The sequence below is a fragment of the Eretmochelys imbricata genome, chromosome 8, assembly GCF_965152235.1.
Source record: "Eretmochelys imbricata isolate rEreImb1 chromosome 8, rEreImb1.hap1, whole genome shotgun sequence".
NCBI classification, from domain to species: Eukaryota; Metazoa; Chordata; order Testudines; family Cheloniidae; genus Eretmochelys; species Eretmochelys imbricata.
Window position 1 is genome coordinate 90,156,426 of NC_135579.1, and position 18,348 is coordinate 90,174,773.

At 39.0% G+C, this 18,348-nt stretch overlaps 1 protein-coding gene across 5 annotated transcripts in view; it reads right to left on the reverse strand.

Annotated features, from left to right (window-relative positions):
* Positions 1–18,348, reverse strand: part of RAVER2 (ribonucleoprotein, PTB binding 2) — a 60,236-nt gene that overhangs the window by 2,857 nt on the left and 39,031 nt on the right. For 2 of the 5 annotated variants that reach the window (XM_077825219.1, XM_077825223.1), the window contains exons 6-14: positions 17,575–17,660; positions 13,381–13,485; positions 13,068–13,179; positions 8,257–8,430; positions 6,465–6,730; positions 2,719–2,830; positions 2,043–2,188; positions 1,306–1,395; positions 500–625 (exon numbers count right to left, since the gene is read on the reverse strand). In XM_077825219.1, coding sequence (XP_077681345.1) covers positions 500–625; positions 1,306–1,395; positions 2,043–2,188; positions 2,719–2,830; positions 6,465–6,730; positions 8,257–8,430; positions 13,068–13,179; positions 13,381–13,485; positions 17,575–17,660 — 1,217 coding nt within the window. The remainder of the gene's footprint in view (positions 1–499; positions 626–1,305; positions 1,396–2,042; positions 2,189–2,718; positions 2,831–6,464; positions 6,731–8,256; positions 8,431–13,067; positions 13,180–13,380; positions 13,486–17,574; positions 17,661–18,348) is intronic. The other 3 variants (XM_077825220.1, XM_077825222.1, XM_077825221.1) reach the window with 3 other exon arrangements.

An 18,348-nucleotide genomic window follows, 5' to 3' on the forward strand; every position in this document is an offset into this window, starting at 1 on the left:
GATTGAAAAGCAGCTGTTATCTCAAACACCTGAACGATTTCTTTCCTCTCTGGGCTCTGATAACTCTATCTGGATGGAACCTAATGAGAGAGTTTCCAGCCCTGTGTCTGGGAACTTGAAAGTGAAATTCGTTATTATGTGCACAACACACAGCAACATGCGTAGCCCTTGGCCATCTTTGTTACAAGGTACATCTCAGCCAGTTCTTGCCAAACAAGTGCTACCACCAGCATCTTGATTTGATTCTGCACAAAGCCAGGGCTACCCCGGGACTTTCCTAATCAAGCTATAAATAGAAAATTGGCTTGGTAGATGCCACAAGGTTCATGTTTGCCCTAGTTTACCAAACAATTTTGCAGTTGGCACAATACTCATTTATACCTTCAAAAGTCCTAATGATCTTTTAGCCACTTGGTGGCAGCAAGAGACCAACAAGGCATGCTACCACCTGCATCTAGATTTGGCCGTGTCTGAAATCACTCTTAGCTTCTCCTCTCACCTTATTTAATGGATTCTGTGGAGTAAGCTGAAAGCTGCCTGGCTGGTATGATCCCTGGGCTCCAGTGTAATATGAAGGCATAACCTGCAAATATGTATTGTAGTCTCCATAAGATCTAGCAGGTTCCTAAATGGAGAAGAGGATCCATGATAAACCAAAGGTCAAAACAAAAAACTCTTTATTTTTAAGTAATTACTCTTATTTGACTACAGTGACGATCAGTGGACAGATACGGAAATACCGGAGTCAAGCCAAGTTTCTAAAGGAAAGAATTTTCAATTCAGAAACAGCTCAGGCCTATAGCAATTTTCCTCTCTCATTGAGTCTGATGTATGAACATTAAAAAAATCTTGAGGCACATAATCCTTTAAAAAAAAAAAAAGGGGAAATTTGGTTTTGTATTTTTTAGGTTTTGCCTCCCATTTGCATTGCAGCACCCACTGGGGATCTATAACAATCTGAGCGCTAAATCGCTCTCGGATAATACCTTAGCGGGAAAAAACATGATAATCTCTTGTTCATTTATACTGTTTGAAAGCTACAATGTAGGGTAGTTTTTAATGCACTCCTGGTCTATTTTATAGCACATGGTGAAAACTTTAGGCTGTAGGAGCCTAGCTACAGGAAAACTTAGGGAATACCAACGATTGTGTGTTTGGGATCCACACGGTGACTCTGCAGCACTATTTTGCCCACATGATCTGGTCCTTTCTGTTTACAGTAGTGCTGAAGCACATAGTAGCATCCTCATGCTAAAGGAGAGAAGAAGTCAACGGAGATGTGAAGGAAAATCATTTTACTTTTACCTCCGAAGCTTCATTTTCAAATTCACCTACTCTTGCTTGAGTAGTGTTGTATGCCTGAGCATAATGCTGATACCACTGCTGGACAGCCTCCTATAAATGAGAAAAAACTTCTTCACTTCATCTGCCTGCTATGGTGATTTTACTTTATAGCAACTTCTCATGACCTTCACAGGGCACTAGATTTAATTAAAGACAAAAGCTCTCCAAGACACAAAAACAGATTTAAAACCAATCATAAAAATCCAACAAAACAGTTAAATATATGTTTTAAGTGATTATGTGATAGGTGTCCGATTGACCACACCAAAGTCTTCCACTCACCCAGAAGATATAGAACAATTATATGACTGAACCTCATCTAGTATGGTATATGTTTGTGATGCCCAATTACACATTAAATAACTTGATTCATTGGTTTGGAATTTGTTTATCTTATAGTTCGTGAAAAAGACTTCATTCTGCACTTGTCCTCTAAATTGACACCAGGACCCGAGTGAGAATATCCTGTTTATTAACGACATAAAAAGTGATCAAAATGCTCTATAATTTACAGTACCATTGAGCCAAGTAACTCCACCAGAGCTATGGGATGTCTTTACAACAGGCCTTACTCCAAGTAGAACACAAAACAACCACATGCAACTATGGCGTAACTTCAGCTACCTAGAAGTAATAAAGTCAATACAAATATAACAAGCACCCCATTACAGGAAGGAAAGTATTGTCAGCTAACATACCTGTGTATAATCCCCATACTGTTGAGAGTAATTAAAGTAGTTTTCCATTGCATGTTGTGATGTAGTTCCCTGAGAGACTGCAGCATCCACTATGTTGCTTGAAAGTCCAGTCTGCTGCTGTGTACTAGTTGCTTTGCTGGCAACTGCTGCTCAAAACAAAATGAATACATTCAGTTTATACAAGCTGTCCAACCATTAAGGGGCACACTTTGATCTTGGATACACTTGTGTAAACCCAGAACATTGTCACAGACCTGAAATTTATTACTCCAGATTTACACATTTAACTGCAATCAAAATCTAGCCCAAAATATAAAAGGTCTTATGTTTGATAGAAAATAGTTTCTAGAATGTACATGAACTCTGAACAAATATGCTAACTCTGTACATTTGCATTAGAAATACTGCAGGATATAATATCTCTTTACAGATAAGTACTCATATAAACTGTATTTTTTTCAACTAGAAAATTAGTGATGAGGATCGCTTATATCAATTTACTTTTCTTCTCAGTGCAAGTTCTTTGAAAGAGAGAATCCTAGGTTTTATTAATGACAAATGCTGTCGTTGTTGAGATCATTTAGTAAGCAGAGAAACAACTTACCACACTTTGCTCTAGAAAGCTTTAAATCAAATCACAAGCTGTTAGACAAGCATGTGCTGAATGGCTGCTTACCTGAAAGACACACACCCCGCAACACGCTTGCCAAATTCAAGTAGGGATTGGTACTAAGACGGATTTCTTTGGGTGGTTCTCCCAGGAGTGAGGTCTGTTTTTTTGAGGGAATCTGTAAAAATGTTAGATATCATTCATTCCACTTTTCAGCTATCACTCAAGTCATAAGTAAAACCAAAGCAATGACAGGTGCTTGTCTCTACATGACTTTAAAAACTTGCAGATTTCATAGGTTTTACAGCAGAGTATCTCCAAATCAATCCTGAACCGAATCATCTGAACAGACAGCTCAGATTACAGATATTTTTTCTTGCCAAGGAGTTTGTCAGCCAAGTGTCTCTTTAGACCAGCAGGGAAGGGGGTGGGGGGAGGAATTGCAAACTTAGTTTTCCTGAGTATATTTAAAACCTCACTAAAAGCCATCAGATTAATAAAGCTCACAGTAAGTATGCGACGGAAGATTAGCTTCAACTCAAGCCTCTGGCAAACCAAGGACTGATGAACTCTGGCTTAGGGAGGTAGAATTTTCTGTGATGTACTAATGTAAAATGCCTTTTGAGCAAGCTGCTTATCAGCACTAGCCGTACTTACGTTAAAGCGGAAAATAATTGGGAGTGGGTCTGAGACCCCAGGACTCACTCACTCCCCCAAACCAGCAGAGGTGCGTGGGCTCCTGGAACTGTGATGGACTGAGTCTATTCTAATAGTTTTTGCCTCTCTGTGGTGCTAAGTCTGTAACTGGGACAAGTTGTTTATGGAGGAGAGCAGGAGCTCCAGAGGCAGCCTGCCTGCCCAAGGGCCACCCCTAAGGGTATGTCCACGCTGCATTCCGGAGTGAGCTCCTAGCCTGGCTCCGCAGACTCGGGCTAGCAGGGCTCTCACTAGTGTGCTGTGTAGACACTGCGGCTCAAGTCTGGTGGGAGGTTAGGGAGGGAGGACAACATCTACACAGCTATTCTTAGCACGCTAGTGAACACTCCACTAGCCCAACCCTCATTTAATTTGTTGATTTACAGCATAAAAATATACCCAAAATAGAGTGATGTGTGCAGGTGGCAAGTTAGTTAGCTAATCCCACATAGATTCTAGCAACATTTAAAACGCATGTCAAAATACACCACCCCCAACATCTGCCAAAAAACATTTTTCTCCCTACTTTTGAGAGATGGGTCTCCTTGTAAGTCATAACAGTGATGCAAAAGCACTTACTATTAATATTATTAAACACATAGGAACTGGTCTATGCTGAGACATATGTCACCCCTCAAACTGTAACAGAGAGGAACTGAAAATCATCTCTTTTACAGGCCCATCAGAATGCTGAGTGAGATTCCACAGAGATGTACCAAGTATCCGACGTAGAGGGCAAATCAAATTTTCTGTGCGCATAAGATCTCAATGGCATCACACCAACAGATCATTTGGGCCATAAATTTCAGAGGATTTTTACCTTCTTTTCAGCACTGGGTGTAATCTCTTCACTGTTAATGTACAATTCAGGTTCCTAATTCCCCTAGTAATCACAGTTGGTACAGCCATTTGGGTTGGAAGTTGGCTTTTTCTAGTACTAATACCAAGGAGTGAGTTTATTCAAATAAGGGCAACTTGTTGCCCTTGATATTTAAAATCATAATTAAAAATGCAAATGGATTTGCATATTTCTGAAAAGGAATGTAATGCTCATGAGACGTGCCAGAATGTCAGCCTGGGAAACTGAAATTCTCTCTTTAGTCAAAACACGGTAAGGCATGAGTCCCACCTCACACTACCACTGTAGCTGAGCCCTATTCCGAGAAGGGTTTCTACCTCCGTGAATCAGGAGGTGGTTCAGTCTCCAGGCCCATTCAAACCTTGGGTTCAGTTGACACTGACTACGAGGGGAACCAGTTAGTGCAGAGGTGGGCGAACTGTGACCCGCGGGACCCTCCTGCCCCTGAGCTCCTGGCCCGGGAGGCTAGTCCCAGGCCCCTCCCCTGCTGTTCCCCCTCCCCAGCAGCCTCAGCTCACTGCGCTACTGGTACAATGCTCTGGGCAGTGGGGCTGCGAGCTCCTGGAGCAGCGCAGCTGCAGAGCCCGGCAGCATGGTTGGCTCCAGCTGGGCGGCTCGACTAGCATTGCCAGCCACCGGTGCTCCAGGCAGCGCGGTAAGGGGGCGGGGGCGGTTGGATAGAGGGCAGGGGAGTTCGGTGGGGGTGGTCAGGGGTGTGGATAGGGGTCAGGTCAGTCAAACGGCTGGGAACAGTGGGGTTGAATGGGGGCAGGGGTCCTGCGGGGGCAGCCAGGAATGAGAGCAAGGGTTGGATGGGGCGGCAGGGGGCAGTCAGGGCACAGGGAGTGGTGGATGGGGCAGGGGGCCTATTAGGGAACGGGGGGGTTGGATGAGGGTCAGGGGCCAGTCCACACCTGGCTTCCCCTAACTGGCCCTCCATACAATTTTGGAAACCTGATGTGGCCCTCAGGCCAAAAAGTTTGCCCACCCCTGAGTTAGTACCATACTATTAGGAGTTTTGTGATACCTGTCCACTGGGAACTGGACTGAATACAACACTATCTCAATTTCACAGAGACCACTGAGCAGCCATTCCAGAGTATGGACGCACTGATTTCAAACGGGAGAACACACAAATTGCTTGAAATATGTAGCCCAGTGTGAGTTTTATATATAATTTTATTCTAAATCCATTCTGTTAAAAATGTACAGATCTGGAATGTGCTACTAATGCATTTGCCTTAGAAAACTTGCCCCTGTATCAACTGATGCAGAAAAGGAAGTAACTTTATTAAGATCTCTGCCAGAAAGGCTGTCCAAAAGTATGGGATTCAAAACCTCCAAAGATAACCTGCAGATTCATTTTTAGAATACTAGATTCTCTGGAGTTTTAAAAGTTTATTTTCCTTTGTTATCTGTATGAAAAGGTGAATGGAAATGCTGATTAAAATATAAAAAAAAATCTGTTTAAAATCCCAAATCATTACACTAACATAGATTTAAAAATTAAAATAATTACATATTAAATAAATGCTGAAAACAGAATGCAGCCGCAGACACTGCTTAGGTGCTAATAATCTCAACTGCTTCAGGAAACCAAGAAAATTTAAATCAAAACATAATAATCTAAGAGATTTCAAGTTTTCTGAAAAAAATGCCAAATGTTTTTAAGTAAATACATGTATAGAATCCAGTTAATGGCTGGGAATCTCAAACAGTTTTTAATAAAGCATTTCAATTCAGCTTTAATTTTTTCTTCTGCATCCACACGCTTTGAAAGAATAAATACTAAACCTGACCTGATGTTAAGGAAATGCCAATCGTGTTTTAAGAGGATGCAGATTAGAAACACACACACACACACACACTTTGGCATCCTGACCCAGAGGTGCTGTTCTAGTTTACAGTCACTGAATTCCAACATGAGTTCAATTTTTACAGTCCAAAAAGGGCATTTCCTGCAGCTAAAATAATTTCATCATTACATATAAAGAGGCATATACATGAGAATAGTACAATAGGATAAAAGATTCCTCTTTGTTAATTCATTTTGACAATCAAAAGACATTAATTCTTCCTTCCTCTAATTCAAAATCCAAATGACCTTAAAGTGCTTTATAAATCATTCTATGATTCAGTAAATATTATAATGGAAATAACTGCATTTGCTTTTTGAAATAACTTGTAATTGGAAGAACAACAACAAAAAAGGGGGCATAAGTACGGGAATGCAAAATCTATGTCCAGTTTTTCTTACCCCTGAACTTGTATCAGTGCTTTTTGGCTGGCTTTGCTGTTGGGGATGTTCTGTGCGCAAGCCTCCAGCAGTAAAATTTGTTAAGCTCTGAAGATAAGCCTGTGACCCTGAGCCAGCTCCTTCTGACAGTCCCACTGTAGTTGATTGTTTATCCTGAGTATTATTTTGCCCTGGCACAGCTTGTCCAACAACAGGCTGATTTGGAAAGAATGGCAAGATGCCCATTCCTGTTGCTGCCGTTGTTTGATTTGGAGTCACATTAGATGCTGCAGTCAACCATAAATGGAGAAACCTTTCTGTTAGACAAAATTTATCTGAACATTTTGCTTGTGATTTTTATTAAGTGGCGACAAAAACATTGAGAAATCAGGAATGCTGCAGTAATAAAAACCTAGAGCTTAATTTAAAACCAAAGCTAGAACAGAAAACTGAAACTGTATTTAATGCTATTTTTATTCTAAATATCTGCTAGGCTAATAAGTGAAACTGACCAAGGTCTGGTTCATTTGTTTTCTGCTATTCAAGAAAGCTATGAACAGCAGCAGCAGTGGCCCCTGAGTGACCTGTCTGGGGGCTCAGGAAAACAGCACAGCATCAGTTCACACTAGGAAGGTTTTCTTCACAACCTGAAGGGCTAGAAACTCTTTTTTTATTAAATGAAGGCTTAAATGCTGCAGAAATTGGTGGCCTAGGTGTCACTGCTCCCCAGGAAAACTCTTCTACTTACCACTGATGAGTGCATTATTCAAGCCTTGTCTAGGAATACTGTAAAATGAGGTAAAGTGTCTGAAATCACTTATTTAAGAAGACTCGGGTGCCATCAATGCAGAGCATGGGGCTGTTAGTAGTCCCAAAATCAAACTGGGTGGAACATAAAAAGTTGTACTAACCAGAGTCATCTCTAATCTTTCCACAGACGTCTTAAGGCATCACTGTGCCAAGGAATTTGCAACCAAAAGTCACATCCATCAACGCTTGGACAGTAAACCTCTAATGCTTAATGAAGTGAGCACAAACAAACTGTTTGCAGAGCTCCTCAACTAGAGGAGTCTATACACCTTGGAATAACAAATCTAAAAAGCCAGATCCTGAATAAAAAAAGTGGTTCCAATCTTCCTAAAAACTGGTAATATCTGTGCAAGTATTAGCATTCTGAAAATATTCAAAAAAATGCCACAATGTATTCTGCTCCATGTGAACAGCAGAAGAGAAGTGAGCCATGAGACAGAGGAAAGAAGACACTAGTTTAAGCAGGAAATTCTACAGAAACTTTTGCAAATCATCAATATGATGAAATACCAAGAGGATAGCACCCACTCACCTGGCACATGTAAATCTATGAAATGAGAAACCCTTTGTGCCAAAACCCAAAGAAAGATGGAGGACAGATGCACAAGAGTCAGAACCCTGAATGCACCAGATTAAGGCTCTAGGGGGCCACAGACAGTTTATTTTAAATATATAGAAATAATCCATGAAAGAAGTCCTACCAAATAGTCCACTCAGAGCTCAAACATTTAAGAGCTGCTATCTGGATTCTCAAGGCACTGCATGTAATTCAGTGGTCAAATGTTGGAATCAAGAGGGAGCAAAAGTGGTAAAATGCTACCACAAGGCTGATCGTAGCGGCAAACAGCAATTTACAAGGGTTTCCTTAAGAGGCCTGTGCTATTTGCTCAAGTATTATGAAAGGGGCATCTCAGGCAGGTAAACACAAGCCATGTTTTATCACATTCAGGACAGAAACAATGAAGAAGACAGGCAGGACCAAGATTCCCCAATGGCCACTCACCTACAATTCTATGAAACTGATTGTGTAGACCTTGCCCATCTGATCCCAATGGATAATCCCCGCTCAATTTTTTCATCATCCAGGAATAGGGAAGATGTTTGGTTAACCTTCTGCTTCTATTGGCTAGCTGCTGAGAAGCCATGGTGTGCACACTGAACACTTCAGGGGGAACACCTGTTGTACAGCACATTGTGCACAAGGATTACAAAATCAGACTGCTACCAAGGCCTGAAGGTGCAGTTACACATAAGAAACATTATGCACAAGCAATACAGAACAAATCCAATAGCCAGTCCTGCAGGATTCCTCAGCATATGCTCCATCTGAAACCTTTTTTGAAAAAACCTACTGATATACCAACTTTGCACTGCAATCCCATGAGTTCTCAAGTGAAGCAGAGGTAGGCCAGGTCCATACATATCTGTGTGAGAGATTCTGCCAATAAACACATACATGCCTCAGGAAGTGGAGTTAGTAATTTAGTAGCTGGCACTTTGCCTTCTGAGCTAGGACTGAAGCAAACTGCAACATAGTATCACAAAGCACTGGATTGCTGGAAGCACCCTCTTACAAAAAATAAAGTGAGCAACAGCTGGCACTTCTCACAGGAGACAAGGGTGTGAACCCCATTGTCCTGGCCAAATTCAAACTCAAATACTTACGTTCTGCATATCTAATTTTCCCCTACAGTTCCACTTGGATTGAGCATTCGTTTTCATTTCCTGTTATAAACTGTTGCATAGTGTTGTAAAACGTGTATCAAGTTCCACCCTGAGGTGGTCATACTTCAGACTAAATAAAGTGACCTCTATGTCAAATTTGTATCTCTGTTGCTAAAGGGATACAGTGAATTTAACAAACAACAACACTTTTCTCAGATTTCAGAGTAGCAGCCGTGTCAGGCTGTATTCGCAAAAAGAAAAGGAGTACTTGTGGCACCTTAGAGACTAACCAATTTATTTGAGCATAAGCTTTCGTGAGCTACAGCTCACTTCATCGGATGCATAATGAATTTATGCATCCGATGAAGTGAGCTGTAGCTCACGAAAGCTTATGCTCAAATGAATTGCTTAGTGCATCCGATGAAGTGAGCTGTAGCTCACAAAAGCTTATGCTCAAATAAATTGGTTAGTCTCTAAGGTGCCACAAGTACTCCTTTACTTTTCTCAGAACAATTTACCTCTGAGTTACAATACCCCAGATAACAGAAATTAGAGAAGAAAGTATTTCTATTTTGTTTAGTTTGTGCATTCACAACATCCATTTTTGTACAGTCTCTCCTATATAGTCAGTCACTGTCCCCAGTTATTTGGTTGGTCTTTCACACAGTAATGTGTAAAACACAGGAAAACAAAGTAAAAAATACACAAAAATTGGCAGAGGGTCTCAGGGGCAGGCATAGTACATGATACTATTTTTAATTCATTCTTTTAAATTAATTCAGTGGATTTCAAATTGACAGCGTCCCTTCAAAGCCTGTAAATCAGCCTGTAAAGGGCTCTGTGTGTTAGACAATGTGAGTATTACAGATATAGCTTTGACTTCATTCTTCCTTCCTAGCATTTAAGTAAAAACACAAAACACCAGTTCTGCTACTGAAACTTCCAACTTGCTGATCAGCTGAGCAACAAATCAGAGTTGCAGAGGACAGCATCAATCAAGTATAACAACAATAGTCTTTACCAATATTTTGTATGGAATGGCCATTGGCTGCACCTCACTAGAGATAAAAATGCAACTAAGACTCCTCTGAAGATGGCTCATCCCGGAACATAAAGGGCAGAAAATAATTCTGCATTGTGGTTGGTAATGACATGGGAGATAGAATCAGGTCACCGAGTGCAGTGCAGTATACTTTCAAATATTAACATGCAACATATGGCAACCGAGTTGTTAAAATGTTTGTGCAATGTAAGTTGTCATTCATTTTGATTGTATCCACATTATATGCAATTACAAATGGGAACAGAGGTGGTCTGTGCAACTGGGAATGGAACAGAAAGTGTCCAAGAGACAATAATCTCTAAAGCCAAGCTGTACTAGATCAGGGGCTGGGCTATCCTCCACTAACCCCACTATATTCTGCAAGAGCAGGATCTATCTATAATAGACCCATAAAATGCAGATGTGTAGTTTTTGAAATTATCTGTCTCAAGAGAATTATTTTGACAGTTTTCTGGTTACAAAAAAATTTCAGAAGCAAGAAAAATTTATTATACCACTATGAAGAAAAGAATCACTAATGCTAACAACTCATCTTCTTGATGCCTTCCTTAAAAAAGGTAGAGAAATAAAATTCCATTAAAAGGCAAAGCTGCTAATTATGTTTATAGTCATAATTAACCTGTATATACAGTAGAACCTCAGCGTTACGAACACCTCGGGAACGTAAGTTGTTCGTAACTCTGAACAAAACAATATGGTTGTTTTTTCTAAAGTTTACAACTGAACACAGACTTATGCAGATTTCAAATGTTAACATGCAGAAGAAAAATGCTGCTTTTAACCATCTTAATTTAAATGAAACCAGCACAGAAACAGTTTCCTTGCCTTCTCAAATCTTTTCTTAAGCTTTCCCTTTAATTTTTTAGTAGTTTCCATTTAGCACAGTACTGTAATGTATTTGCCTTTTTTTAAAATTTTTTTTTGTCTCTGCTTTTGCCTGATTGTGTATTTCCAGTTCCAAATGAGGTGTGTAGGTTACAAGTTTTCCTTCTCTTCTTTCACTCTACTAGGGCAGCAGGGGACTGGGGATTTATAGAATCTTAACACCTATATCATCCCATTCCATTTTTCCTCAGTTTACATTTCAAGGCTCCACATCAGAACCATCCTCCTTGAGGCTGAGAACTACATGGAACAACCTTCCCACATCCACTAGCACTTTGCTGGCTGCAGGAATCTCTAATGATTTATCAAAGCACACTCCCCACCCTCCTTCCTGACAAGGGACAGAGTACCCTCGCTTTACAGTATTCACAGTCTGGGAAGTGAAATCAAATGCACATCTCCAGAATGCCAAGTAGTAACTCTAGACTTATCCTAATACATAGATTTATATGTAATGAACAGCATTAGTCTTCACAAAGCCTTTAAACTCCTTGATGCCATTGAACTACCTCTCCCAATTTAAGCGCTAACTCCTTTTGCATCAAGATGTAATGTCCACAACTTTAGACTCTTTAGAAGTTTATAAAATTCCATGTGATAGACTTTTACTCAACTCCAGTTAAAACCTAATAGGATTCTGTTGGGCTGGATTCACAGCTGATTTCAGCAGAACAGCTACTTGTAAGAGAAGCTTTGTGATGTTGAGACGTATCAGGTGGGAACCTACAGGAATGAATACTAAAAACCTACTTCTGTCCTCATGTGAAGAGACAAGACATTAGGAAAATTAATTAAAAACAAGGAATATCAGTAAAATCAAGTTATTTGATTTCTCCAAAATCAAAATGTCCAGGTCTACAAGCGTATTAAAAGTAGACACCCTTAAAATGGAATAAAGTTAACTATAGGACTAAAAGGCACGGACTAAGAGAGGTTACAAGTATTGAAAACCAAAGTAATATAAAGTAAAGCAAATGCCCTTTTTAACACATCTAGTACATTGCATCAGATAGGGTATATGGGCATAAGCAAAGAAAAGCGGATAAAATCTAATCCCATTCACATATCCAAGAACACCAGTAAGAAAATAAAACACTAAAATGAAAACAGGGCTCCTTTCAGAAACTGAGAACTTCAGGAAAGAAACAGCATATCAAATAACCTTAAGCAATTAAAGCAAATTCAGAACCCTAGCCAAATATATTGCTGTGGGTTTATCTAATACTTAAGAGTTGCAATAGGAGAGTGTTGATAGTGTGCTAATTTCACTCAACACAGGAAGATGAGACTGTCTTATATTAAATGTTAAAGCACCTAGCATTAGCTCTTAGAGTCATTTCACACGAATAGAGTAGACACCTAACTACTCTATTTGGGATAATTAAAATAATGTGGTCATGAGAAAATGTGTCCATGATTTTAGAGGCTGCTGTTAAAAATTTGGCTCACATCAGGAAAAGCTCATTCCTAGCACAAAGGGGTCAATCAGCAAGTCTGTTCATGTTTAGCCTCTCCTTGGAATATGTGGCCCATTTCTGTTTACATTTTTCTATTCTGCTTACTCTTGGCTTCTTTCAGTTATATACCTGTTTGACTTAAGTGATAAACTTCATGGTCAGCCTGAACAGACACCAAGATGTAAGCAAGTGTGTGTGGGATATATGATACCATGATAACTATTCTGAATTTGTTTGGATTTTGATGTTTAAGTCTGAAAAACTAACATGAGCAGACAGTGGTCTGCTGGAGATTTAGATACTCAAGTACATGCCTGGCAAATACAGACCACAGAAAACAAAAATATGGGAATCTTCTGGAAGAGAAGGCAATGAAACCAAGATGTCTGTGCCAGAATCCTCATCTATGTATGCTTTAGAAGCTAAATGAACATATGCCCATTGTTTGCATTGCTGCTTTTTTCATAAAATATTTAAGTTTGTGCAACTGGGAAGCCTCTGAATTTGTGCCAGGTAGCGAAATCAGCCAGTGCAAACCAATCAACACAGCAATAATCAACATAATTCTTTTGTTAAATGCTCCTGTATTTCACATTGTCGTTAGGCTTGGTGGCTTCCTTATTCTGTGGCGATAAGGTTAAAGCTATTGATTATCACTTTTGTTAAAAAAGTAGGAGTGAGTCAGCTGCATATTTTCAAACTGGACATTTCTGCTGGTACAGTATGAAGCAAAATGTCATTTACATGTATGCGCTTCTCCATGGTTTCCCAGGTCTGCACTCACTGATGGTATTGGCCCTGTTCCCAATACTGTCTGAAGTAACATTGGTGGAGGCGCTCCAAGTAAACCAGGTTTCTATAAAGAAGAACAAGTAGTATTGTAAATGACTACAGTTATCTTTCCTTAGCTATTCCACAGGCTTTCACATACAGTTAATCTCTTCCACATATGCTAGATGCTTAAAGTTTTAAGACTCTAAAAAAGTCCTATTTGTTTTAGAAAATAGTGAATAAAAGGTATACAGGTTGATAACTGAAGTTAAAATGATGAACTTACACTGTTAGTTTGAATATTCTCAATTTTAATTAGTTGCTTCTGTGCCAGTTGTAGGTGTGAGAGGTTCTGCAGCAGTAAATTAGATGTATTCCCCAGAACAGAATTCTGCCAAATTGACACAAGAATTAGTTAAAAAATACAAAAAATTACAACACTTGTTGCAAGATTTCCAATTGATGTGCTATAGGCCAGATACTTTACAACTAGCTTATGAATAAACATGACAAAGGGGAATGACTTTCCATATCTATGTTTATCCGAAGTCAGTGACTTCTCCTCCACAAAACCAAATCCTTGCTTCATTTGCAATCAAAGCTTCCAGAAGATTCTGAATTCCTTTTATCTTTCCTTTCCTCCAGTTTGATTTTCTGGGTGCTTTTTAGAGGATAAGTGTAGTTTATTGTATTGTGCTTTACAATGTTTTTATTTCTTACATAATGTCTGCTCCAAACATCTCACTGCTTTATTAGGTTATGTTGGGATAGTTAGGGGCTATTATATACTGCTTTACAGTCTCTAAACATTAATGCTACCTTCAGGAAAGGATACCTACACACATACGATTCTTCCCTTACTCATTGGTAAGTATCCTACAGAGAGCACTATTCCCAGAACATTCATAACGTGGCTAGTTATTCAGGCTATGTTCACACTGTGGCTCGTAATGTTTTTTTAAATGGTTTTCATGCACAGTTACACTAAAACATTGCTGTAACACGGTTTGCACCCACAATCAAGACACTTAAACCATGTTGAGATGCCATACTAGAACTTTGCCTTGGAGATATTCTACAGTATGGTTTTTGGATCCTATGATGGTTTAAAAGAAATGTCTGTCCACACTGGAGCATCAAACCATGCTATAATTCAGGGGTTCTCAAACTGGGAGTCGGGACCCCTCAGGGAGTTGTGAGGTCACAGGGAGGTCGTGAACTGTCAGTCTCCACCCCAAACCCCACTTTGCTTCCAGCATTTATAATGGTGTTAAATATATAAAAAAGTGTTTTTAATTTATAAGGGGGGGAGGTCACACTCAGAGGCTTGCTATGTGAAAGGGGTCACCAGTACAAAAGTTTGAGAACCCCTGCTATAATTTGTACTAACTACATGAATGCTTGAAAACATTTAGTCAAACATCATTCTTGTAGAGCAAGATTGCACTGGCAGAGGTTCTTGAACATGATTTGCCAGCCAAAACATATGTTTGCTCCAGGTCTCAATAAATCTTTTTCTGTAGCACTCTGGTACTTAAAGAACACATTCTATAAGGCAAGACTAGAAATATGGAATCAAAATTCTTCACTGTGTGAGTACAGTCTTGCTCACTTTTTGAAATTCCCTACGCCGGACAGATCACCATTAATGACTGAAAACTGAAGAAGCAGCTGAGCACAGCAAGTAAGGATTTGCATGCTTTATGGCTCTGCCAGAACTCTGCCTCACAAATGTTTCCAGACATTTGTAGCCAGCACAGTTTGTGTCCCAGTGTGGCAGGGTTGCAGATTCCTTAGGAACTAAACACGTAGGACACAGACATTCATGTTACAGAACAGTCCTTTGTGTTTTGGAAATTATTTTCTATAATATCAACACACAAAACAAGGGATCTCTTAAAACCTGCAAATTAGATTTTAGATTCCAAAACAGAGTTCCACCAAATATGGGGCCAAATCTGGATTAACTGCATCAATACGTTTGTGTATTGAGTCCACACAGCTGCCCTAAGCATCTCAAGTAGAAATGACCTGTGTCTGATGTTGCCAGTACATCTTTATTTTTTATAGTTTTATTGTGTTTTCTGAGTTACATCAAGAAAGAAAAAGTATTGATTAAACGACAAACTTTTAGGAATTCAAAGTAGAAAAAATTGTTTGGCTGAATCTTCAAAACAGACTCTCTGGATTAATCACAGGGAGATCCGTCAGACCATTCAGTTAACACATAACTCTAAATGTTCAAAATGTGTTATGGTGGCACAGAATGTCTATCATTAAGAAATACCAAGAGTAGCTAAGTTAAAAAAAATTATTCAGTGATTCATCCAAACAACTGTTCAAATTCTCATCTGTCATGTCCTCCCAATTATCTATAATTTAATTATTCTAAGAGCAATGTTTTGGCATCATATTTTTAAAAAGCAATTCCTCTCAATGTATCATTTAACAAAATCTTAAACTGTCAATTCCATGCAGCAAAAACAACATATGCAGGAAGGAATATAGAAATAAGCTGAACCACTGTTCTTTTGTCAAACTAACAAAAAACTAGAAAGTAACACAGCTTCTTTTCCTGTACATGATAACACTGAATTCCAAGAAAGAAATAGTGACCAGATTCTCTGGCATTGAAGAGTACCCCAAAAAGATACATTACAGAATAAGGGTACACAAGTGCCAATGAAAGGAACCTAGATAATTAAATTACTGTCAGTAAATTCAGCTTACTGGGTCAGGTTTAGTGACTAATTAAAAGCAGGAGCTTCCATAAAAGAATATTAAATGCATGAGTCTATCCAATGCGATAGCACTCACTTGTTTAGCTGTAGTATACTTAAGCCAAAAAGCAGTGGATCATCATCAGTCACACTGCAACTGTGTACAATATGCTTCCTTCCAATTGTGATTAAAAAGCATTCATGTTGCCTTCCAAAGAAGCCCAAAATCTACAAGACCATAGAAAGAGCTGCAGTAACTAAATATATCCGAGGAAAATGTCATATATATATTTTAAAAATGTAAGCAAATAACACTCTTTGTGTTCAATAAACTTTACAACATGCAGCTAATGTGTTTCATTCTATGGTGCACTGCAGATCTAAACAACATACCTAACATCTGAAAGGAATACACGCCTCTAGATAACTCATAATAGAAAAATGAGAGAAAGCAAGGTGCCTTTACTGTGAAGAAAATCTGTCCTATTTTAGTTCGATCTCTCTTAACAGACATGGAGCTATAGATCTTGGGGGGCAGGGAAAGTGTGAAAGGATAGCTCAGTGGTTTGAGCTTTGGCCTGCTAAACCCAGGGTTCTGAGTTCAATCCTTGAGGGGGCCATTTAGGGATCTGGGGCAAAAATTGGGGATTGGTCCTGCTTTAAGCAGGGGGTTATACTAGATGACCTCCTGAGATCCCTTCCAACGCTGATATTCTATGATCTTAAAAGTATAGTAGAAATAGTAACGAATAAATACTTTTTTTTTAATTTCGAGTAGGAATTTCTAAAGTACTGAATAGAGTAAGGAGCAAAAGTCTCATTTAAAAATCAATGGTATTAGAGCTTCCTAACTTCTCTAGGTACTTTTGAAAACCCCACCCATATTTCCTAAGGGTAAAATTCACTTCTTGGCAGAGTCCACACCGTGGACGCCCCCACAGTAGTCCTGATGTGGTAAGCCGAAGTGGAAACTGGGTGGCTTGGTGACCCAATAGATTGGTGCAAAGGGAGTACTGACTGTGGACAAAAGCTGCTACTCCAGCCAAGCCCTTGTCCCTGAGTTAGGGGGTAGATTCATCCCAAATCTCCTTACAAGATACCCCTATGAACTTTGGATTCTTTATATGAGCTTCCAGAATATCTCCTTTTACTACTGTTGGGCTCAAAGTGGTTTGGAAGTCATAGGAGCCTTATAATACACCACAAGAACTCTGAGAATACTTCAGTAATACACAGTTTTGGTTTATTTTTAGCTAAAAACGAAAATCTCAAAATTATTGTTGCTGTTGTTAATATTTATGTAGTACACTTTACAAATAAAGACAATGATAACACACTTCCAGCCTTGAATCAGACTTATTTTCCAAAAAGTCTTTGTTCTTGAATGAGCTGCTTACAAAATGAATCCATGGTCCTTGTCACTCAACCTGTTACTTGGAAACGGATATTCTTTCTAGAAACTATAAGTTCTCTCTACCACAACACAACCAGGTAACAGTGAATCAAAAATTCAGAAAAAATAAAATGGCAATTTGCATACAGACAGTGAGCACTCCTCAATTTTAATTAGTCAGATCTGATTATATCTTATTTAAAAAGCCTCTTGAAATCACTTTATATAGTATATGTTAAATACAAAGTCATTTTAACAAGAACATTTGATTTTAGTTGTAAATTCTTGAGATCTGTTACATGTTTTAATGCAAAATACTGCACAAATACATAATTTGATATAAATTTTTTCACACTGATAAACATACCTGGTGTACTTTATTCAAATGCAAAAATCCTGGACTGACTGCTGTATTTATAAGATGAGGTAAACCAGCAGATACTCCAAGAACTGCTTGAGAAAACACAAGATACCATCCTTGACAAATTTATAGAATTTTTAAAAGTTAGGCAAAGAATGATTTTTAACAGTTATATACACTTTATATATTTGCCTTTTTCTAAGTATTTCTATAGGATTTAACATTTAATTAACTGACTAAAAATCAGGACAGTGAACCCTTTTAATACACATGTGGCTGAAGCTTATTATGCAGAGACTCTTATCCTGCAATTAATAGCACATAGGAGAACTGCTATGTCTGCCTGGAGCCCCACTGACGTCAACAGGGTTCCTCAAAGGTGCTCAGGTCTTCTCATTCACTTTAAACTCCAGGACTGGGGCCTTAGTTCAAGTGCTTTGGTAGATACATAGTCATTGGATATACAATTTCTGTGTAGTCAACTGTAAATAGGTAATAACTTAACATGTCATCAATGGGTCCTTAGAAGTTAATGGCAAAAGTCCCCTTGATTTCAGTGGGTGCATGATCAGGCTTTCTATTAGAGACAGTCACACTAGACAGAAACTGAGTTAAAATAAAGACTAAATACAGATTCCCCAGCCATGCTGTTCACCATTTTACAATACTACAGAGTGCTAGCACTAACAGGGAGAGCATCAGCAGTCTGAGGGAACAAACGAGTATAAGCAATAAAAACATGGGGAATTTTTGGAAATTAAAAGATGAAATATTCAAAGT